Source organism: Phyllobates terribilis, unplaced genomic scaffold (genome assembly GCF_046119375.1).
Source record: "Phyllobates terribilis strain yellow unplaced genomic scaffold, ASM4611937v1 Scaffold_11__3_contigs__length_659146591, whole genome shotgun sequence".
Lineage (NCBI taxonomy): Eukaryota > Metazoa > Chordata > Amphibia > Anura > Dendrobatidae > Phyllobates > Phyllobates terribilis.
In genome coordinates, this window is record NW_027362771.1 from 29,933,689 (window position 1) to 29,957,969 (window position 24,281).

At 41.5% G+C, this 24,281-nt stretch overlaps 1 protein-coding gene across 1 annotated transcript in view; it reads right to left on the reverse strand.

The window, feature by feature from the left end:
• LOC141167211 (ADP-ribosylation factor-like protein 3) overlaps positions 1 to 22,370 on the reverse strand; it is an 89,283-nt gene extending 66,913 nt beyond the window's left edge. Inside the window, exons 1-3 of the mRNA XM_073654659.1 lie at positions 22,214 to 22,370; positions 17,848 to 18,000; positions 14,711 to 14,827 (exon numbers count right to left, since the gene is read on the reverse strand). Of these exons, the coding sequence (XP_073510760.1) occupies positions 14,711 to 14,827; positions 17,848 to 18,000; positions 22,214 to 22,231 (288 nt within the window). The 5' untranslated portion in view covers positions 22,232 to 22,370. The remainder of the gene's footprint in view (positions 1 to 14,710; positions 14,828 to 17,847; positions 18,001 to 22,213) is intronic.
• Positions 22,371 to 24,281: the final 1,911 nt, after the last annotated feature.

Genomic DNA, 24,281 nt, shown 5'->3' on the forward strand with positions numbered 1-24,281 from the left:
TTTCCGCTTTTGGCGCCATTCTTCGACCTGGCCCACGATGGGAGGTGGCCTTTTGCCACCCTCTGGCACGCCCATAATGGCGTCCGCTCCCCCAAGGCGGGAAATCTTCGGAATTGGCGGGAATCGTCTCCCAGTGGCGGGAAACTCCATGGATGGCGGGAAAAAGCTGCAAATGGCGGACAACCGGCGGGAAACGACCTGTGATGGGGTCCGTTGGCGGGGACCCTCTGGAACCGGCAGGAGACTTCTTTTTGAGGTAACGGTGAACTTTTCTTCAGGCACGCAGTACCCGGTTGTTGCGGGCACGTTATCCTGCCGACTACGCCAAAGTTGACGCGCCCCCTGGGCCATGTTGTTAGGGATACCCGGAGCCGGATCAGATGGGGGTTGTAGTCTCCGAGTGGCTGTGACCCGGTCCGTGCCCAGGGTGTCAAGCTCAGTGTGTGGCAGTCCTACAGATGTTATTAGAGTTCTTTGTGTCGACTACGCCACCCGTTGATTTGCGGTCAAAAGGCCGCCGCTGCAGCAGGGTCCGCTGAGGCTGTTGGTATGTGTGCAGCTTTGGTAGTATAACCCCCAACGGGAGGGGTATAGCCTCAGGGGGTCAGATGTAGAGGATGGTGGTTGTGAAGGTGCAGGATGAATCAGCAAGAAGACTCAGAGTCGGGCTGTGCAGTTCAGGGGTTTTTACTTACGGGTGTTCTTATGGTCACTCTGGCCTGAAGCGACCACCCGAGCCGTGCTGCGTCCACCAGGTCCTGCACTCGGCTAACCCCCAGGCAGTTCTGGAGCGTCGTCCTGAGCTCCTGTCTGACTTTCCCTCTCTTCTGGCCGTTCTCACCAGGGATCCACCTATGTCCGGCTCCCTCGGGTCTCTTGGTGGGTACACCTCCTCTGGGTTCCCTGACCCTATACTTGGTCTGCCTTCCTGGTGGATTTGGTGAGGGTCGTGGCAGATCCTGCCCACGACCTCCGGTCTCTGGCTAAGGTGTGCTTTTCTCTCTGCCAGCTTGGGATCCGGTACCCTAGGTGCCAACCCTTCAACCTGTTGTTTGTATTCTGGGGTCTTGGGGTTCCTGCTTGTTTTCTCTGGGTCCTTCTGACTCCTCTCTCTCTCTTGGCCTTGGAGCTGGGCCCAGCCGGAACCACAACTCCCTGTCAGCCCTTCTGGCTGAGCTTCTCTGCTCTGCTCCTCTGACTAAACTCTGACAGACTGACCCTGTCCTAAGATGGTGCCCACCTTATATACTCCCTCTATGTGTGAGCTCAGGTGACCAGCACCCAATGAGCTCCTAGCACTACCCAGACTGCTCCCCCTATCTGCCCCTACACTACTGGGATGTTCCACCCCCCTCCCACTCCAGCCAGGAACAGACACTGTCGTACCTGCACATTTCTCTAGTGGGAGTACCATCGGTCTGTCCCTCGGAAATGGGATGTGTGTAGTGCATGCAGCTAACTGAGCTCAGTTCCACACTCCATCCTTACCCGGGAGTGGAATATCACACCTCTGGGTTGAGGTGCAATACCCCTGTAGCAGCCGAATCCTCAGGGTGCTACATTTACCATTGTGAAAATGAAAAATTTGTGGCAAAAGCAAAATTTTTGTGGAAAAAATGTTGTTTTTTTATTTTCATGGCTCAATGTTATAAAATTCTGTGAAGCACCTGCAGGTTCAAGGTGATCACCACAACTCTATATAAATTTCTTGAGGGGTGTAGTTTTCAAAATGAGGTCACTTATGTGGGATTTCCACTGTTTAGGCACATCAGGAGCTCTGCAAACACGACATGGCATCTGCTATGTATTCCAGCCAATTTTGCACTTCCAAGGTCAAATGGTGAATGGTGCTCCTTCCCTTCCAGGCTCTGCCGTGTGCCCAAACAATAGTTTTCCCACAACATATGTGGTATCCGGTTACTTAGCAGAAATTGCACAACAAATTTTGAGGTCCATTTTTTCCTATTACCCTTATGAAAATGAAAAATTTGGGGCTAAAGTAACATTTTTGTGAGAAAATGTAATATCTTTATTTTTTCCTTCCACATTGCTTTAATTCTTGTAAAGCACATAAAAGGTTAATAATCTCCTTGAATGTGGTTTTGAGCACTTTCAGGGGTTCAGTTTTTAAAAAAGTGTCACCTTTGGGTGTTTTCTGTCACATAGGCCTCTCAAAGTCTCTTCAAATGTGATGTTGTCTTTAAAAAAAATGGTTTTGTAAATTTTGTTGCCAAAATTAGAGAAATTGCTGATAAACTTTTAACTCTTATACCTTCTTAAGAAAAAAAAATGTTTCAGAAATTATGCTGATGTAAAGTAGACATGTGGTAAATGTAATTTATTATCTACTTTGTGTGATATACCGTATTTTTCAGATTATAAAATGCACTTTTTTTTCCTCCAAATTTGGGAGGAAAATGGGGGTGCATCTTATAATCCGAAATTGAGCTTACCGGGGGGTGTTAAAAAATGTGCCCCTGCTGTGTACTGTGTAATGGCTGTGTCTGACTGTGCAGGGACATGGTCTGATCATACCAAAGCTACTAGATTATTCCAAGATCTATTGATTAAAATTAACTTTTTGTTTGTGGGAAAACCCCTTTAAGCTAAAAACTCAAAAGACCATGACAGACACAGGAAAGACCTGGATAGAGTGCCTGTCCCTTGCACTCAGACATACAGGTTTGTCCCCATTTGATGTCCTTGTTGGCTGTGCCCCAAAGATAGGTCTGTACTTCCAGAAAGTGTTGCAGACGCAACATGGTATTATGACAGCATAGTAACCCAGGCCTTGCAGGGAAGACTTAATGTGGTGTATAAGCATGTGTTTTCATCAATTTCAGATACCTATGCAAGTGTAGATGTGCATTAGCTGAATCCAGTTGATTTGGTGGTGTAAGACCCACGGTTTGATTGCCCGTTCCAAGTCCAGCTGATCATGTCCACCTCAGTGCAACTTGAGTGAAAGCACTCTTGGATCCACAACAGTTTCTGAAAAAAGATCAGTCCACCGACAAAATGACTGATCTACTAATTTTCCTGCTGGGAATAGCAGGGTTATTTCTCCTAATGAAAACACTAGATAAAATTTAAATGATGACTGGGACAATAAACTTCTACAGTTTATACTCCTCTCTTAAAGGACATGGAAGGAGAAAAGCTGTAGGACTGTTGGATCTGCACATGCAGTCCGATATCTTCCAGAACTATGACGTATTAAGCCCTACCCTTTGAACCATGGGGCATATTGACAGCACACTGCATACACATGGATACAGACTTGCATGCTGATTATTATTATTTTGTCTATTGCTCTATGTAGCCGTAAAAGCGCTGGCATATGTAATACCCAAATTATTGAATAGCATACAGTACAGACCAAAAGTTTGGACACACCTTCTCATTTAAAGATTTTTCTGTATTTTCATGACTTTGAAAATTGTACATTCACACTGAAGGCATCAAAACTATGAATTAACACATGTGGAATTATATACTTAACAAAAAAGTGTGAAACAACTAAAAATAAGTGTTATATTCTAGGCTCTTCAAAGTAGCCACCTTTTGCTTTGATGACTGCTTTGCACACTCGTGGCATTCTCTTGATGAGCTTCAAGAGGTAGTCACCAGAAATGGTTTTCACTTCACAGGTGTGCCCTGTCAGGTTTAATAAGTGGGATTTCTTGCCTTATAAATGGGGTTGGGACCATCAGTTGTGTTGTGCAGAAGTCAGGTGGATACACAGCTGATAGTCCTACTGAATAGACTGTTAGAATTTGTTTTATGGCAAGAAAAAAGCAGCTAAGTAAAGAAAAACAAGTGGCCATCATTACTTTAAGAAATGAAGGTCAGTCAGTCTGAAAAATTGGGAAAACTTTGAATGTGTCCCCAAGTGCAGTTGCAAAAACCATCAAGCACTACAAAGAAACTGGCACACATGAGGACCGCCCCAGGAAAGTCACCCCTGCTTCTGAGGATAAGTTTATCCGAGTTACCAGCCTCAGAAATCGTAGGTTAACAGCAGCTCAGATTAGAGACCAGGTCAATGCCACACAGAGTTCTAGCAGCAGACACATCTCTTCAACAACTGTTAAGAGGAGACTTTGTGCAGCAGGCCTTCATGGTAAAATAGCTTCTAGGAAACCACTGCTAAGGACAGGCAACAAGCAGAAGAGACTTGTTTGGGCTAAAGAACACAATGAATGGACATTAGACCAGTGTGCTTTGGTCTGATGAGTCCAAATTTGAGATCTTTGGTTCCAATCACCGTGTCTTTGTGCGACGCAGAAAAGGTGAACGGATGGACTCTACATGCCTGGTTCTCACCGTGAAGCATGGAGGAGGAGGTGTTATGGTGTGGTCGTGCTTTGCTGGTGACACTGTTGGAGATTTATTCGAAATTGAAGGCATACTGAACCAGCATGGCTACCACAGCATCTTGCAGCGGCATGCTATTCCATCCGGTTTGCGTTTAGTTGGACCATCATTTATTTTTCAACAGGGCAAAGACCCCAAACACATGTCCAGGCTGTGTAAGGGCTATTTGACCAAGAAGGAGAGTGATGGGGTGCTACGCCAGATGACCTGGCCTCCACAGTCACCAGACCTGAACCCAATCGAGATGGTTTGGGGAGAGCTGGACCGCAGAGTGAAGGCAAAAGGGCCAACAAGTGCTAAGCATCTCTGGGAACTCCTTCAAGATTGTTGGAAGACCATTTCCGGTGACTACCTCTTGAAGCTCATCAATAGAATGCCAAGAGTGTGCAAAGCAGTCATCAAAGCAAAAGGTGGCTACTTTGAAGAACCTAGAATATAAGACATATTTTCAGTTGTTTCACACTTTTTTGTTAAGTATATAATTCCACATGTGTTAATTCATAGTTTTGATGCCTTCAGTGTGAATGTACAATTTTCAAAGTCATGAAAATACAGAAAAATCTTTAAATGAGAAGGTGTGTCCAAACTTTTGGTCTGTACTGTATGTGTGAAGAGTTTCAGTAAGGAATCCATGGTGTATAATAGGCCTCGGATGATTGATGACCACTACCAGTGGATTGTGGGTGTCCGCACTAAGGGTGGATGGGTGAAGCAAGTAGGAAGCCCCCTAATGGGTACTAGACCCATGAGACAGAAGCCCATGTGTGGATACCAACCTACCCAATGGTGAAGGTTATAGCATTTCCAAAATGGGGAAATTGATATAGAAGGGTTAAAAAATGTTCAAGGTTTCATATTTGGTCTAATATTTTCTTGTCTCATACGCAATGTTCTGAGAAACAGTGTGTTATGGGTAGTATATTGGGAAAGGCATGATAACTAAAAGTTATCATGACATACTTCTGACAAGGGGGCGGCTGGTGAAATTTCCAATGGGAACTTTGCACAGAGTGTTACTTTGTTTGTAAGTGGTACAAGAAAACTACTTACAGGGCAATAAATAGAATTGCTTATGCTCACAACCAATGTGCATTCTCTTCTCCAAGCACTCATGACTTAGAGGACCTAGGTTCACAATTTGTCCTCGCTGGTGATCCAGTAATCTGACTTTGGGTAAGAAAGAAACAGCTGCAACAAATTTAACACCAGCCTGCTTTCCATTGCACAGTTCCTTTAATAGAAAGGGACAATGGAAAGGCTGAGCAGTAGTGTGAATACAGCATTAAAGGAGTTGTCCATAATTTTATAACATTTTCTTTATGTGGGTACGTTAGAAAGGATGGGTGTGGTTAAAGTGGTTGTCCGGTCCAAAATGATAAGTCTGCAGACTTATGAATCTCTCCAGTGCATGCACTATGCCGGCTTTTAGCCGGGACCGGCGGGTATGTATGCGTTATGCATGCTCCCGGCCAGAGCCCGACTATCGGGCGCGGCCTTGCTCAATACACTTGTATAGAGTGAGGCCACGCCCCGTTTAGTGATGCACCTTTCCAGTGGGCATGACCAACTAGTGGGCGTGGTCTTGTTCAAAACAAGTGTCTGGCTGTTGCATGCATAGCACATACGCACCTTCCGATCCTGGCTCAGAAACCGGTGAATCTCCACCAGCATACAGTGCATGCACTGGGGAGATTCATAAGTCTGCAGTCACACAGAGTGACTGCATGCTTATTATTTTGGACCAGACAACCCCTTTAAGGACGTGGTCTAAAATTTTGCCACATTGCTTAATTCCACAACTGTTTGAGGCCATATTATTGCAAGAATCACATTACTAAGTAAAGAGAAACAACAGTCCTTCATTATTTTAAGACGGGAAGGCCAGTCAATACAGCATATTGCCCTAATCAAACTGGCTTTCATGAGGACTGGCTCAGGACAGGATGAAGTAGAATTACCTCTCCTGCAGAGGATAAGAATATCAGGGTTACCCGCCTCAGTAAGGGCTCTTTCACATGTCAGTATCTCCGGTACGAGTGGTGACAGTTTCCACACGTACCAGAGACATACTGGAGACGTCATTTGAATGGGTCTATGCACACCTCAGTATGTTTTGATGGACTATGTGTCCGTGTGCTTTTTTACGGATAAACTCTCCGCAAAACATTCCACACAGATGACATCCGTGTGTCATTCGTGTGACACGCACCGGCACCTTGGAATCAGCGCTACAGTTAGCGCTGTTCCCAAACACTGGTGCTGAACACTACCCTCATCATGGATCCATGCTGGTGCTGAGATCAGCACCAGCAGGGACAGTGATGAGGGTAGAAGTAGTCTGTTTCCGGTGTCCACCTGTGTAAAAATAAGAATAAAATAATAAAATCCATATACTCACCTCTCCTGAGTGTCCCCCGCTGTATCCATTCGACCGCTGATGCCGGGGTGCCGGGGAGAACGAGCAACTCTGGAGCTGCAGCTCAGGAGTGGTGTCCTGTCACTCACTGAGCGCAGTTCCAGAGCAGCTCATTCTCCCCGCCTCCTTGGCAGCAGCGGTCGCATGGATTACAATGGGGGGCATCTCCGGATAGGTGAATATAAGGATTTTATTATTTTATTCTTATTTTTACACAGGTGGACACTGGGAACAGACTGCTAATACCCTCATCATAGTCCCTGCTGGTGCTGATCGCAGCGCCGGCAGGGAACCATGATGAGGGCAGTATTCAGCACCCGGCACTTGGGAACAGTGCTACCTGTAGCGCTGATTCCCAGGCGCCTGTCCGCGTGATCCTGATGCGGCACACGGTTGCAACACGTGTGACACACTCGAACACACGGGACACGGATATCTCCGGTACCATTTTTTCCGGTACCGGAGACATGCGAACGTGTGAAACTGGCCTAAAACGGAATTAACACCACCTAAGATGATAGCCCTTTTCACCCCTTCCTGACTGGTCGACTTTCCGTTTTTGTGTTTTTGTTTTTTCCTCCCTTTATTCCAAGAGCCATAACTTTTTTATTTTTCCGTCAATATAGCTGTGGATGGGCTTGTTTTTTGCGCGACTAGTTGTACTTTTGAATTACATCATTCATTTTTTCATGTGATGTAGTGGAAAGTGGGAAAAAAATTCCAAGTGGGTGAAATAGCGAAAAAAGTCCAATTCTCCAATAGTTTTTTTTATTTACAACATTCACTTTATGGTAAAAATTACCTGGCAATTCTCCTGGTCAGTATAATTACGCAAATACCAAACATGTATCATTTTTATTTTATTTAAGTGATCAAAAAAAATTCAGAAATTTGTAAAAAAAATTTTTGCTTCTGTTGCCATTTTGCGAGAGCTGTAATGTTTTCAATTTCCGGGATATGGATCTGTATAGGGGCTTGTTTATTGCGTCCCGAGTCGATGTTTTTATTGATATCACTTTGAGGTAGAGAAAATAAGAAGCAATCAAACCATTGTATTTTTTTGTGTTGTTTCGGTGGCCGAAAACCTGCAGTTCTGGCGTTTTGATTTTTTTTCTCAATACGCCGTTTACCGATCGGATTAATTAAAATTATTTAATTTATTAATTTATTTTATATTTTGATATATCGGAATTTTACGAATTCAGCGATACCAAATATGTGTATTTTTTGTATTTTTTCATTTCTAATTTTGGTTATTGTACTTTTATATATTTTTTGATTTTTTTCATATCTTTTAAAACATTTTTTTTTACTTTTCACTGTATTTTGTTAGTCTCCTTAGGAGACTTCAACCTGTGATCATCTGATCCCTTGTCCTATATACAGCAATGCCACAGCATCATATTCTATTCTATGAACGCCAGCCATGGGACTGGTTTTCACAGGAGTATCGTAATGACGTGATCACGTCAACGGTGGGACGATGGATGCGTAGAATGATGTGCCCCCAGCCGACGCATGCTAAATGCCGCTGTCAGACATTAACAGTGAAATTTAACAGGTTAACAGCGGCGGGCAGAGCTCCGCTCCACCTACAGCTCTTAGAGGCAGATGATGGCTGAATAACACAGCCATCATCTGCCGGGGATAATGCGAACTCGAGTTGCGAGCCCGCATCAAAGTCATGTACCTGGCATACGACATACCGGTACATCCTATGTCAGTAAGGAGTTAAATGATGCACAGCACCAAGTAACAGACATATCTCAATATTAACTGTCCAGAGGAGACTGCAAGAAGCTGTACTCTATGAATTGAATTGCTGCAAAAAAAGAAGAGACTTCTTTGATCAAAGCAACACAAAAACTGGGTATTAGAAACCATTAGAAAGTGGAAATATGTACAGTGGTCTGATGAGTTCCAAAAAATTTTTTTGACAGCAACCGTAATGTCTTTATGAGAAGCAGAAAAGGTGAATGGATAGTTTGTACATGTGTGGTACCCACCGTAAAGCATTGAGGGGGAGGCGTGATGGTGTAAGGGTGCTTTGCTGGTGATTTATTCCAAATTTAAAGTTTGCCCAGCATAGCAATTTGTGGTCACTATAGCAACTATTTAAGGTGCCAGCGACTACAAGGTGTTAATAAGTAGCAAATAAATAACTTAACAAGTGTGGATGTGCAGGGCTTTTGATTGGCTCTAATTTGCGAGGGAGGGTTATAAAGGGGTGTATAAGTTAGAGTGTGAGAAGAGTACCCCCATCCCTCTTACCTCAACGTGTGGATCATCAACCACCCTCCCTCCCTGTTTTACTGTTAGTATTTTGTTTTTGGAAGGTCATTTTTGTCACAGCTGGTGGGTTTTGGCCCAGATGTGGTTACTTGCTCACTGCCTCTTGCATTGACTCCGCTTTATTTTTGATTCAAACACGGTCGAAAAAAGTTTACATAGCAATTGTTTTGTTATTGTTAATAAAGCTGTGCCCATTCGTTTTGCCAACATCTGGATGTGTGTGTTCTTTGTATTATTGGGTTGTTAATAGATAAAGGTCATTTTGCTGGTTATTAAAGGCAAATATGGAAGCAGTCTACTCGATTCTACAACAAATTGACGTCCTATCAGTGAGACTCAATGAGACCATCATTTGTGTTGCAACAGGACAAGGACCCAAAACACACTTCCAGGTTCTATAAGGGCTGTGTGATTAAGTAAGTGATTGATGGAGTGCTGCATCAGATGACATGGCCGCCACAATCACCCTACCTCTAACTAAGGCCACGGCCCCACTATCAGTATTTGGTCAGTTTTTTTTTCTCAGGAGTGGGAGCCAAAACCAGGTGAGGAACACTCAGAGAAAAGGTATAATAGAAACAAGTCGCCAATTCTGCATTTATCACCCACTCCTGGTTTTGGCTCCCACTCCTGAGAAAAAATACCGACCGAATACTGACCAAATACTGATAGTGGGGCCGTGGCCTTATAGAGATGGTTTGGGATCAGCGTGAGGGTAAAGCAGCCAATAAGTGCTCAGCACCTCTGGAAACTACTTCAAGACTGCTGGAAAGCCATTGCAGATGACCTCCTGATGAAGCTGCTTGAAAGAATGTCAAGGGTGCGTAAAGCTGTCAGAATAAAATGGGGTACTTTGAGGAGTCTAATATTTAACACATATTCTGATTTGTTTTACAAGTGTTTCCTTACTCCTTGTTTCCATTTGTGTTCCCTCGTGATTTTGGTGCTTTCAGTCTGAATCCACAATGTGCAAATTCCAATAAGAATAAGAAAAACCATTTAATGAACAAGTGAATTCAAACCTTTGACCAGTACTGTACCTTTATCACCAGTTAGAACAGGATACAGTGGGGAAAAAAAGTATTTAGTCAGCCACCAATTGTGCAAGTTCTCCCACTTAAAAAGATGAGAGAGACCTGTAATTGACATCACAGGTAGACCTCAACTATGAGAGACAAAATGAGAAAACAAATCCTGAAAATCACATTGTCTGATTTGGAAAGAATTTTTTTTTCACATTTTGGTGGAAGATAAGTATTTGGTCAGTTCCAAACAAGCAAGATTTCTGGCTCTCACAGACCTGTAACTTCTTCTTTAAGAGGCTCCTCTGTCCTCCACTCATTACCTGTAGTACTGGCACCTGTTTGAACTTGTTATCAGTATAAAAGACACCTGTCCACAACCTCAAACAGTCACACTCCAAACTCCACTATGGTGAAGACCAAAGAGCTGTTGAAGGACACCAGAAACAAAATTGTAGCCCTGCACCAGGCTGGGAAGACTGAATCTGCAATAGGCAAGCAGCTTGGTGTGAAGAAATCAACTATGGGAGCAATAATTAGAAAATGGAAGACATACAAGACCACTGATAATCACCCTCGATCTGGGGCTCCACACAAGATCTCACCCCGTGGGGTCAAAATGATCTCAAGAACAGTGAGCAAAAATCCCAGAACCACACGGGGGGACCCAGTGAATGACCTGCAGAGAGCTGGGACCAACATTACACAGGCAACCATCAGTAACACATTACGCCGAGAGGGACTCAGATCCTGCAGTGCCAGACATGTCCTCCTGCTTAAGCCATTACATATCCGGGCCCGTCTGTAGTTTGCTAGAGAGCATTTGGATGATCCAGAAGAGTATTGGGAGAATGTCATATGATCAGATGAAACCAAAGTAGAACTGTTAGGTATAAACACAACTCGTCGTGTTTAAAGGAGAAAGAATGCTGAGTTGCATCCAAAGAACACCATACCTACTGTGAAGCATGGGGGTGGCAACATCATGCTTTGAGGCTGTTTCTCTGCCAAGAGACCAGGACGACTGATCTGTGTACAGTACAGACCAAAAGTTTGGACACACCTCATTTAAAGATTTTTCTGTATTTTCATGACTATGAAAATTGTACATTCACACCGAAGGCATCAAAACTATGAATTAACACATGTGGAATTATATACTTAACAAAAAAGTGTGAAACAACTGAAAATATGTCTTATATTCTAGGTTGTTCAAAGTAGCCACCTTTTGCTTTGATGACTGCTTTGCACACTCTTGGCATTCTCTTGATGAGCTTCAAGAGGTAGTCACCGGAAATGGTCTTCCAACAATCTTGAAGGCGTTCCCAGAGATGCTTAGCACTTGTTGGCCCTTTTGCCTTCACTCTGCGGTCCAGCTCACCCCAAACCATCTCGATTGGATTCAGGTCTGGTGACTGTGGAGGCCAGGTCATCTGGCGTAGCACCCCATCACTCTCCTTCTTGGTCAAATAGCCCCTACACAGCCTGGAGGTGTGTTTGGGGTCATTGTCCTGTTGAAAAATAAATGATGGTCCAACTAAACGCAAACCGGATGGAATAGCATGCTATTGCAAGATGCTGTAGTAGCCATGCTGTTTCAGTATGCCTTCAATTTTGAATAAATCCCCAACAGTGTCACCAGCAAAGCACCCCCACACCATCACACCTCCTCCTCCATGCTTCACGGTGGGAACCAGGCATGTAGAGTCCATCCGTTCACCTTTTCTGCGTCGCACAAAGACACGGTGATTGGAACCAAAGATCTCAAATTTGGACTCATCAGACCAAAGCACAGATTTCCACTGGTCTAATGTCCATTCCTTGTGTTCTTTAACCCAAACAAGTCTCTTCTGCTTGTTGCCTGTCCTTAGCAGTGGTTTCCTAGCAGCTATTTTACCATGAAGGCCTGCTGCACAAAGTCTCCTCTTAACAGTTGTTGAAGAGATGTGTCAGCTGCTAGAACTCTGTGTTGCATTGACCTGGTCTCTAATCTGAGCTGCTGTTAACCTGCGATTTCTGAGGCTGGTGACTCGGATAAACTTATCCTCAGAAGCAGAGGTGACACTTGGTCTACCTTTCCTGGGGCAGACCTCATGTGAGCCAGTTTCTTTGTAGCGTTTGATGGCTTTTGCAACTGCACTTGGGGACACTTTCAAAGTTTTCCCAATTTTTCGGACTGACTGACCTTCATTTCTTAAAGTAATGATGGCCACTCGTTTTTCTTTACTTAGCTGCTTTTTTCTAGCCATAATACAAATTCAAACAGTCTATTCAGTAGGACTATCTGCTGTGTATCCACCAGAGTTCTGCACAACACAACTGATGGTCCCAACCCCATTTATAAGGCAAGAAATCCCACTTATTAAACCTGACAGGGCACACCTGTGAAGTGAAAACCATTTCCGGTGACTACCTCTTGAAGCTCATCAAGAGAATGCCAAAAGTGTGCAAAGCAGTCATCAAAGGAAAAGTTGGCTACTTTGAAGAACCTAGAATATAAGACATATTTTCAGCTGTTTCAAACTTTTTTGTTAAGTATATAATTCCACATGTGTTAATTCATAGTTTTGATGCCTTCAGTGTGAATGTACAATTTTCATAGTCATGAAAATACTGAAAAATCTTTAAATGAGAAAGTGTGTCCAAACTTTTGGTCTGTACTGTACATGAAAGAATGAATTGGGCCATGTATCGTGAGATTTTGAGTGCAAACCTTCCATCAGCAAGTACATTGAAGATGAAACGTGGCTGGGTCTTTCAGCATGACAGTGATCCCATGCACACCGCCAGGGCAATGAAGGAGTGGCTTTGTAAGAAGCCTTTCAAGGTCCTGTAGTGGCCTAGCCAGTCTCCAGATCTAAACCCTATAGAAAACCTTTGGAGAGAGTTGAAAGTCCATGTTGCCCAAGGACAGCCCCAAAACATCACTGCTCTAGAGGAGATCTGCATGGAGGAATGGGCCAACATACCAGCAACAGTGTGTGCCAACCTTGTGAAGACTTACAGAAAACGTTTGACCTCTGTCATTGCCAACAAAGGATATATAACAAAGTATTGAGATGAACTTTTGTAATTGACCAAATACTTATTTTCCACCAAAATTTGAAAAAAAAATTCTTTGCAAATCAGACAATGTGATTTTCAGGATTTGTTTTCTCATTTTGTCTCTCATAGTTGAGGTTTACCTATGATGTCAATTACAGGTCTCTCATCTTTTTAAGTGGGAGTACTTGCACAATTGGTGACTGACTAAATACTTTTTCCCCCCACTGTATATAATTGTATGGTCTCTAGTGTCATTAAAGGGAATCTGTCGCCAGGCCTCTGCTACCTAATCTGAGAGCTCCATCATGTAGAGGAAGAGACCCTGATTCCAACGATGTGTCACTTACTTGACTACTTAGAGTACTTTTTATAAAATCACTGTTTTATCATCTAATTATCAGGAGGATAAGTAAACCTGCTGCCATGTTATCCTCCATATTCATGATCTCTGTATAATCCCGCCCTCACCCCTGATTGGTAGCTTTCTGTCTATGCACAGTGTACACAGAAAGCGGCTAATCAGGGATATGGATGAGGTCATACAGAGCTCAGCATTCAGATAACTGCTAAATCTACAGCAATGATTTTAATAAAACTTCAGCAAGCAGCATAGTAAGTGATACTGGTATTAGGGTGTCTGCCCTATATCATGCTACTGTCAGATGGGGTAGAAAAAACAGATGACAGATTTTCTTTAAGAAAGGATAGAAATTAATAGATCATATTAAGGTAGCATAGTTTGCTATTTTTGGTATGTTAAACTTATTATTATAATAAAGGTTAAGTTTTATCTTAGTCTTATTTTTGTTTAGTCAGATTGTATTAATACCTAGAATGGGATGTCATAAGAGCCTCTGCAGGGGTAATAGGTTAGTGTCCCAATATATTTGTCCATGTAGTGTTTTAAAAAAAATGGAAAAATATTATACTGCACATATAAGTAGTGTCCAGTCAGCTCTAACAACTAATGTTGGGTTCACACGAATCATCCTTGGCTGTTAAATGACTGACGAGTGGCTACACGCAGGCTCATTGGCGGTTTTATTGGCCCTGTTTAGACAAGCAGACCACATTTCGATGCATACAAAATGATTGCTAATACTTTCGCCTGTGTACATCCAACAAATAAGCCTTTTGCTTGTTGGTGGTGTGATTGCTGGCCTATGTAGACTGCTCAATAGTCAAAAACGAGTATCCTAGAGACGATTGTTCCCCAATTATAGGCCCATTTCTAAGCAACATTTGTTTCAGAAACATTCAGTAAATGAAGTATAATGATCTCAGCATGATTCCTTACCCATAATGAATGAAGAGATCTGGTCACAAAGGAGAACCCCCCAACATGCGTTTCATGCAATCATACCAATAGAACGGACGCCCCACTCCTGGGACTAGAGTGCTAATGGCATGTGTGAGGTTCCAACATGTCATGGAGTATCTCAAGCTTGTATCTACTGGGATGAGAGTAGAAATACCCGCCCCAATGCTGTGGATTTATGGTGAATGGCGGGGTTGGGTTAACTGGCATAGCACTTATTTCATTTTATCTTGTTCTCACCAGTAAATCTGTGTTTCCGAGGTATTTCTTCCAGTGGGTACGAATTGTTCTTTGACCTCCAATATCCCAGACTGACAGCTTCAAACTTTGAGATTGGACACTTTTTATATTAAAGCCCTTCACAACAAAGAAGGGAACAATTTTAGGTAAACTTGAAAGTACTATTTTCACTCAGTATACTAAAGCCACGTTCACACATTCAGTATTTGGTCAGTATTTTACCTCAGTATTTGTAAGGCAAAACCAGGAGTGGGTGATAATACAGAAGTGGTGAGGTGTTTCTATTATACTTTTCCTCTGATTGCTCCTCTCCTGGTTTTGGCTTACAAATACTGATGTAAAATACTGACCAAATACTGAACGTGTGAACGTGGCCTAAGGATAGTTTCAAACATTATAGATTTATTACAGCAAATACAATACAAGTACAATACAGTATGATACATGTGGATGAGCTTTTTTTGGGGGTGTGCTACTATTGCTCATTTAAAAGATACCCATCACCAGAAAAATGCAGTTCAATGTGCAGGCACCATATTATACAGCATGTTATGCAGAATGATATATACAGGTGCATCTCAGTAAATTAGAATATCATCAAAAAGTGAATTTATTTTAGTTCTTCAATACAAAAAGTGAAACTCATATTATATAGAGTCATTACAAACAGAGTGATCTATTTCAAGTGTTTATTTCTGTCAATGTTGATGATTATGGCTTACAGCCAATTAAAACGTCATTATCTCAGTAAATTAAAATAATTACCAAAAAACACTTGCAAAAGCTTCCTAAGCTTTTAAAAAAGGTCCCTTAGTCTGTTTCAGTAGGTTTCACAATCATGGGGAAGACTGCTCATTTGACAGATGTCCAGAAGGCAGTCATTGACACACTCCACAAGGTCCCAGATTTCCAATTTTCATTTGGAAATCAAGGTTCCAGAGTCTGGAGGAAGAGTGGAGAGGCACACAATCCAAGCTGCTTGAGGTCTAGTGTGAAGTTTCCACAATCAGTGATGGTTTGGGGAGCCATGTCATCTGCTGGTGTAGGTCCACTGTGTTTTATCAAGACCAAAGTCAGCGCAGCCGTCTACCAGGAAATTTTAGAGCACTTCATTCTTCCCTCTGCCGACAAGCTTTTTAGAGATGGAAATTTCATTCTCCAGCAGGACTTGGCACCTGTCCACACTGCCAAAAATACCAATAACTGGTGTAAAAACAACAGTATCACTGTGCTTGATTGGCCAGCAAACTCGCCTGACCTTAACCCCATAGAGAAGATGAGACACCAGACCCAACAATGCAGACGAGCTGAAGGCTGCTATCAAAGCAACCTGGCTTCCATAACACATCAGCAGTGCCACAGGCTGATCGCCTCCATGCCATGCCGCATTGATGCAGTAATTGATGCAAAAGGAGCCCCGACCAAGTATTGAGTGCAATTACTGAACATACATTTTAGTAGGCCAAAATTTCGGATTTTAAAATCATATTTTCAAGCTGTTGTTATAAAGTATTCTAATTTACTGAGATAATGACGCTTGTGTTTTCATTGGCTGTAATCATCAATATTAACAGAAATAAACACTTGAAATAGATCACTCTGTAATGACTCTATATAATACATGAGTTTCACTTTTTGTATTGAAGAACTGAAAAAAAATTACTTTTTGAAGATATTCTAACTTAGTGAGATGCACTTGTAGTTTTGTGACAAAAAATTCAGTATAATCTGTTATTTAATGACCGAATCCTCTGCTCTTTCTGGGGTTCTTAGTCCCATCAGTGACTGACATCTTTCTATGCATAAGGCCACGGCCACACTATCAGTATTTGGTTAGTATTTGGTCAGTATTTTTTCTCAGGAGTGGGAGCCAAAACCAGGTGAGGAACAATCAGAGAAAAGGTATAATAGAAACAAGTCACCAATTCTGCATTTATCACCCACTCCTGGTTTTGTCTCCCACTCCTGAGAAAAATTACTGACCGGATACTGACCAAATACTGATAGTGGGGCCGTGGCCTAATAGTGCATACAGAGATAGCTGTCAGTTATTGACAGGATCGTCCACTGGACTGAAAATCCCAGAAAGAGCAGAGGATTAAAAGATTGATACACAGATTATACTGAATATTTTCTCACAAAACTATGTATCAATCTCATCCACTCCCCCGGCTCTATAACATGGTGCCTGCAGATTGGACGGCATTTTCATGTTGACAGGTTCCCTTTAAAATATATTTTATTTTTGTGTCCTTACATTCTGAAAACTGTATTTTCTTACTACTTTTGATGGAATCTTGTATTTTGCTGAAGGAGTTGTAGTTTATAGATATTATTTATTGACTTTTATTCTTTTTTTTATAGTAATGAGGGTAGGAGAGAGGGGCTGAAAGAACCCACAATTTTGTAATTTATTTTCATTTTGCGATATAAAGAAGGTTTACATTTTAAAGCACAGATCATTCTGGTTATTTCAATACCAATTTGTGTTTTTTTTTATTTTACTTATTTTATTTTTTTATTTATATCATAAACTTTTTTTTTTTTTACATTTTTTTAGTCCCACTAAGGTATATGGCCATAAATTCATTTGATTACTGGTGTGAATCACTGCAATACTTCTGTATTCTATAGTGTATTACTGACTGGGCCTCCACTGGCAGGTTCTTATATACTCTCACACACGACAGACATGGGGTCTTCTGGGGGCTTCTAGCTGCCATTGAAACCACCAGCAGGTCATGTTCGTGCTGATGAGGTGACAGAGGAAGTGTGTAACCACTTATGTGCTGTGGTTACTACTGACTGTAGCGTCTGAGGGTTTCAATAACAGATCGGGTCATAGCCACAAGATGCCGGTTGTAATATACAGCTGTACAGCATTTTTTTGGGGGTCTTATGTTTATGGTGCTTTTTGCTAACTTTGTATAGCCAGAAATGTTAATGACATTTTTAGTGAGATCAGTTATTCTGGGCACATATAGATAAAGCTGCCAGCTCTTCTACCCTACCCATAAATAGCCCTAATATTCAGCAGGGGTAATAGAAACCCTCACGAAATGGATATTCGTAGCATATAGCATATCCTAACTATATGTCACCAATGTCACATATTCCAAATAATACCATGTACATACCTGTGTTGGAGTTATATTGCTGACTTCCTCCAAAGCAAGTCGCGTCAAGATGGTTGTCTTGCCAGCATTGTCTAACCCTAGTAATATTATTTTAATCACATTGTCTTCCAGATCTTCTACTTTTCTTAATTCTTCTGCAAGGGACAACAAACTCTAGAAACATAAACCAAAGATGAAATGGTTGGAATAGAAATAAAGGTGAACTTCTAACTCAAGCTTTGATGTAATTGTATTGCCCTTTTGCCTCTGCAATTGATTTGTTATTCAGTATTGTATGTGAACACGACCTTAAGGGACATATGGTTTAGATATTTTATTATTAAGATACTGCAACATATTTATTTTATCATAAATTGATAATCTGTTTTTCATAATTATGGGGGCAGCTATATTGCTTTTACTGCTCATCTACTATGAAAACAACAGTTCAGAGATTTACTTTACAGCTGCCACATAGACTAAAGGAAAGTTGTGTCCGGTGATGACTTACTATCCTCTATAGGAAAGTGTTCCGGGAGTGCTCTGTGATTTGTGCCGGAGGGCAGCTGCGTCCATCACCTATTGTGAATGGTGTGAGGCTTTGTAATATATATTAATATATGTGTGTGTATATATATATATATATATATATATATATATATATATAGCATCCTCTGACGGGTGGAAATGCAGCAGTTATCAGCTGTACACTATAGCTGACACCCTGCTGCATCAGTGACGATTGATGTTGTCACCGACCATGGCAGTTTAACCCCTTAGATGCTGCTGTCAATAGTGACTACGGCGTCTGGATAGTTAACAGTGTGGGGGCTCCCGCTTTACCCCTATGGGCATCGTGAGATCATGATTGCGTGGTCCTGACACAATCATCCATGGCAAGTCAAGGCCAAATATCGATCTCTGGCTATAGTGACCTGTTCAAAAGGTAGCAACATTTAGGTGGCAAAGATAACATTTTTCATCCTGTCATGCCACTCAGTATTTGTAAGCTAAAAGCAATCAGAGAAAAATATTAGGGTATGTGCACACGATCATGAGCCGCTGCGGGTTTGATGCTACGTTCTTATGCAGCGTCAAACCCGCAGCGTCCAGATGTTACAGCATAGTGGATGGGATTTCTAGAAATCTGTGTCTGCGGGTCACCCTGGGACAGGGACATGCGGCGCGTCTTTCCAGACCGCACCGTGTCAATGTCTCTTGTGGAGTCGCTAGTTTCCGCAAGAGAAATCTGATCAGTACAATGTATTGAATGCGGTGAATCAGCACGGTTCAATGAACATACGTGGATTTATCTGCATTCAATAGAACGCAGCGCTTTGGACGCAGCATAAAGTATACCAGACTGCGTCCATTACCCTGCTTGTCCAGATCGTGTGCACATACCCTAATAGAAACAAGTCACCAATTCTGCATTTATCACCCACTCCTGGTTTTGGCTCCCACGCCTGAGATAAAATACTGACCGAATACTGACCAAATACTGATAGTCTTAAAGGGATAATCATTCAAGGTTTGAAAATTGCTAATTTTTACAAATGTTTGTCAAATTTCGGATAATTTTTAGAAATAAACGCAAAACATATCAACATAAATTTACCATTATCATAAAATATAATTTGTCACAAAAAAAACCCATTAGAATGTGTCACAAAAAAACAATCTCAAAATCACTGAGATATCTTGAAACAATCCAGAGTTATTGTCACATAAATGGACACGTCAGATTTGAAAAATGTGGCCTAGTTACTGAGGGGTTAAACAAAGTCCTTAAATATCAAGTAATACACGGCTCTTTAATATAACATGAAACAAACAAAGCCTGGAAATGATAAATTCGATTCCAGGACAAAAGAAGAGAACAGCAGGCTAGTTCATTAAATATTAATTTATTAAGTGCAACAAAATATTCAAATTCAAAAAATAATGCCTCACAGGGGACACAGCAAATGCCTGGAGTAGAATATTCTTCTTCTTTATATAACACCAACATATTCCGCAGTGCTTTACAATTCAGACAATATGGGCACTGTCCCCATTGGGGCTCACAATCTACATTCCCTATCAGTATGTCTTTGCAGTGTGGGAGGAAACCAGAGAACCCAGAGGAAACCCATGCAAACACGAGGAGAACATACAAAGTCCTCAGATGTTGTCGTGGGTGGGATCTGATCCCAGGACCCCAGCACGGCAAGGCTGCAGTGCTAACCACTGACCACTGAGCCACCATGCTGCCCAATAGAAATAGACTAGTAAGCATGGTATTATATGAGGAGAGGAGAAACCAAGTGGAAAAATAAACCAATTCCTCCATAGTATTAACTTGCTAGGTGCATAATCAATAATACATAGTGCAGTCAGACCCCTGAAGCAGCTGGGCGAAACGCGGGTCGGGGTGCAGGGACACAGCGCCTGACACGTCTTGGGCAGCAGTGGTTCTAGCTAACAAGGTATTGACACCTTTATTTATTAATGAATAAGGGTAACCGCCCTATGTACTATTGATTATGCACCAATCCTAGCGAGTTAATACTATGGTGGTATTGGTTTATCTTTCCACTTGTTTTTTCCTCTTCTCATATAATACAGTGCCTGCTATGCTGTGTACCCTGTGAGGCATTCCTTTTTGAAATATAATATTTTGTTGTACTTAATAAATTCATAATTAATACTAGCCTATGGTTCTCTTTTTCTGTCCTGGAATCTAATTCATACTTTCCAGGCTGTGCTTCATGTTTGTGGAATCGATCCATTCGGTAATTTTAACATGAAGAAATAAAGCATGAATGATATTATAATGATCCGGATGCTGGCCTCGCTTCCCTTTCACATTAATCCTGGCCCTGAAACCAGCCATGTGCCCATGTAATGCCCGGTGAGCTGCTGCACATTGTATACATAAAAATGTGATTGAAACAATAAATCATTTTCATAGATCCATTTAATTCGAAAATCCAATAGATTAGTTTTCGTCTCTGTGTATCACTTAAAGGGGGCATGAAAGCCTTTCTTCCACTGAAGACATCAGTATTACCTCTTGTAGTACGTCTCTAGTTAATTAGAAATGTGATGTAAGCATAATCCCAACAGAATTCCCCCAGGATTAACATCACCTTAATTATTGTATACTACTAATTCCTAAGTAGGTGTCAAGACGTCACTTTCCAGGTCTCGTAAATGACTTATCACTTCTTCATGAAATCTCCAATGTTACACAACATTACCCCCATCAAGTCGCTCCTTCCCCAGCTCACCTATAAACCAGACCGCTCCATCCCTAGCTCTAGTTTTTCTGGTTTAATTATTTTAACCCACTTCAGGGAGTGGAATTACTTTTGTGCCTCATTTACTAATGCTGGAAATGGCATACAGTGTGACCTGTCCTATAGTCCCCACATAGCACATTTATTGAGCAATCATATACTGGACGATACTGGTGTCTTTCCTAAATCACTGGAGATCCAAACACTCTGTCCCACATGATCCCATGAACTGGTGTGTGTATTGATCCATAACTATTTGAGGATTAAAGGAATATTCTCAAGTTTGAAAGTTATCCTATCCATTAGTTACGGGATAACTTCACGATCGCTGTAGTCCAATAGTTGGGACCCCCACCAATTGAAACAATAGGGATTTTTCAGAGCCCCATGTGAATTGGGAATCAATCATGCACACTGCCACTCCACTAGAAGTGCCGAAGAGCAGTGCTCAGCTATCTCCAGTGGTCCCAGTTATTGGGATGTTTACCCCTACCCCATGGATAGAGGATAACTTTCAAATTTAAGAATACCGATTTAATCCCCAAATAACAGCAGTGCTGGAGCCCTGGGTTCAAATCCCACCAAGGACAACATCTGCAAGGAGTTTGTATGTTCTCCCCGTGTTTGTGTGGGTTTCCTCCGGGTTCTCCGGTTTCCTCCCGCACTCCAAAGACATACTGATAGGGAATCTAGATTGTGAGCCCCAATGGGGACAGTGCCCATAATGTCTGTAAAGCGCTGTAGAATTAATGGTGTTATATAAGTGAGTAAAATAAATAAATACATAAATAACAATTAGAGGTCAAAGATCAAATCACATACTTCACAATAAACTGTGGTTTATATTATCTGTATCTGCCAGTAATAATAATTATTGATTATTCATCAATGTGGATTTAAACAATATGACAACCAGAATCAAGCCAATAATATAGTCAGTATTCAGCTGCAGTGGTGCTTTGAAGTTTGTGAACCCTTAGAATATTCAATACTTCTGCATAAAATGTGACAGACAGCTACACGCAGAAATATAGAAAATTCTTGAGGGTTCACAAACTTTCAAGCACCACTGTACATATCTTATATATGAATCAATGTGCACTTACCTTTTTTACTTCACCCATAATACAACATTCTTTGCAGAGTGTGACGTTCTGAAAAAAGTTGTGATTGTGGTATGAGAAGAGAAGTCTTCCCTGTTCACAGTGTTTGGTGCATTCAGGCAGATCGCATACCTCGTCTGGTTAGAATGGTGGACAGCACACGTCTAGTAGGAGGGTAGCACGAGGGTAGCACGAGGATTACTAGGCTGTTTTTGTCTCAGCATTAAATAATTACCTGTGTAATCCCATTGCCATCTGCTCACAGTTCAATGCTGGTTAGACGTACTGTACATGGGTTCAGGTCAATAGTACCTGCTGCTACTACCACTCCTAAGGTTGTAGATTTCTATTTAAAAACACCAAAATATAGAAAACTAAATTGATGTAAATTGTAATTTATTTCCAGGTAAATTGTCTCAATTTTAAAGTAGAGCTGTTGTTCAGTTTAAATATGTGAGAAATCGTACAACTTTTGTATAATTTGCTTTATTGTTTTAGTTCTAACTTTGTAGATTGTGTCTTTTTTGTCTCCTATTTATATATATGTACTGGTTGCTGTTGGGAAAGCAATATTGGAACCTGCATAGTTCAGCTACATAATTTATTCTAAAGTGCTATATGTAAAGATTGTGTTGTCAACATATATTAAAGGGAATCTGTCAGTAGGATCAACACTCCTAAGCTGTCTATATGGACATGTAGGTCATAGAAAGTTGAATAAAAGAATACCTTGATATCTGTGATTCAATGTCTTATTCCAGAGAAATCCACATTTTTCTTTTATGTAAATGAGCTGTTAAAATCTATGGGCCAAACACAAATCTCCCTGAGAAACTGCCTCCAGAGGTTACTTTACATGAAAGGGAGGGCTATCAGTGTGATATATAATGACTGATAGTCTGCTTTCCTGATCTCACTGTAGAGCTGTGCCTGATAATTGCTAACATAGTACAGCAGAGCTGGGCTTTGTCCCATTACAAACACATCTGCTGCTGAAGTTGTCCTTTTATAGTGCTTCATACTGCCCCTTTTCACACACTGGCTGCCTATCAAATGGAAGCTGAAGCAGTGTTAGTTGTAATCAAGCACAGCTCTACAGCAGAGCTGACAGCATTATGAGAGGAGAGCTGCAACTGCAAATGTGTTTGTAATGAGACAAAGCTTTGATGAACTGATGGTCAACCAAATAGATTACATTGAATAAGCCTGTTAGATAATTCTGTAGGTTTTTTATGCAGACAAATACCTAGTTGTTGATTTACACTGATACACTGACGACACTTGCTAGATATCTGTGTACAGTTGTGCTCAAAAGTTTACATACCCCGACACATTTTTTGCTTTCTTGGCCTTGTTTCAGAGAATACAAATGATAGCAAAAAAACTTTTTCTCCACTCATGGTTATTGGTTGGGTGAAGCAATTTATTGTTAAACTACTGTGTTTTCTCTTTTTAAATCTTAATGACAACCAAAAACATCCAAATGACCCTGATTAAAAGTTCACATACCCTGGTGATTTTGGCCTGATAACATGCTTAGAATTTGACACAAATGGGTTTGAATGGCTACTAAAGGTAACATCCTCACCAGTGACCTGTTTGCTTGTAATCAGTGCATGTGCATAAAAGCTGAGTGAGTTTCTGGGATCCAGACAGACTCTTGCATCTTTCCTCCAGCCAAAGACGTTTCTGGATTGTGAGTCATGGGGAAACCAAAAGAATTGTCAACCGATCTACGGGAAAAGGTAGTTGAACTGTATAACACAGGAAAGGGATACAATAAGATATCCAAGGAATTGATAATGCCAGTCAGCAGCATTCAAACTGTGATTAACAAATGGAAAATCAGGGGCTCTGGAAAAACCAAACCACGGTCAGGTAGGCCAACAGAAATTTCAGCCATAACTGCCAGGAAAATTGTTCGGGATGCAAAGAAAAACCCACAAATAACATCAGCTGAAATTCAGGACTCTCTGAAAACTAGCTGTGTGGCTGTTTCAAGATGCACAATAAGGAGGCACTTGAAGAAAAATGGGCTGCATGGTCGAGTCGCCAGAAGAAAGCCATAACT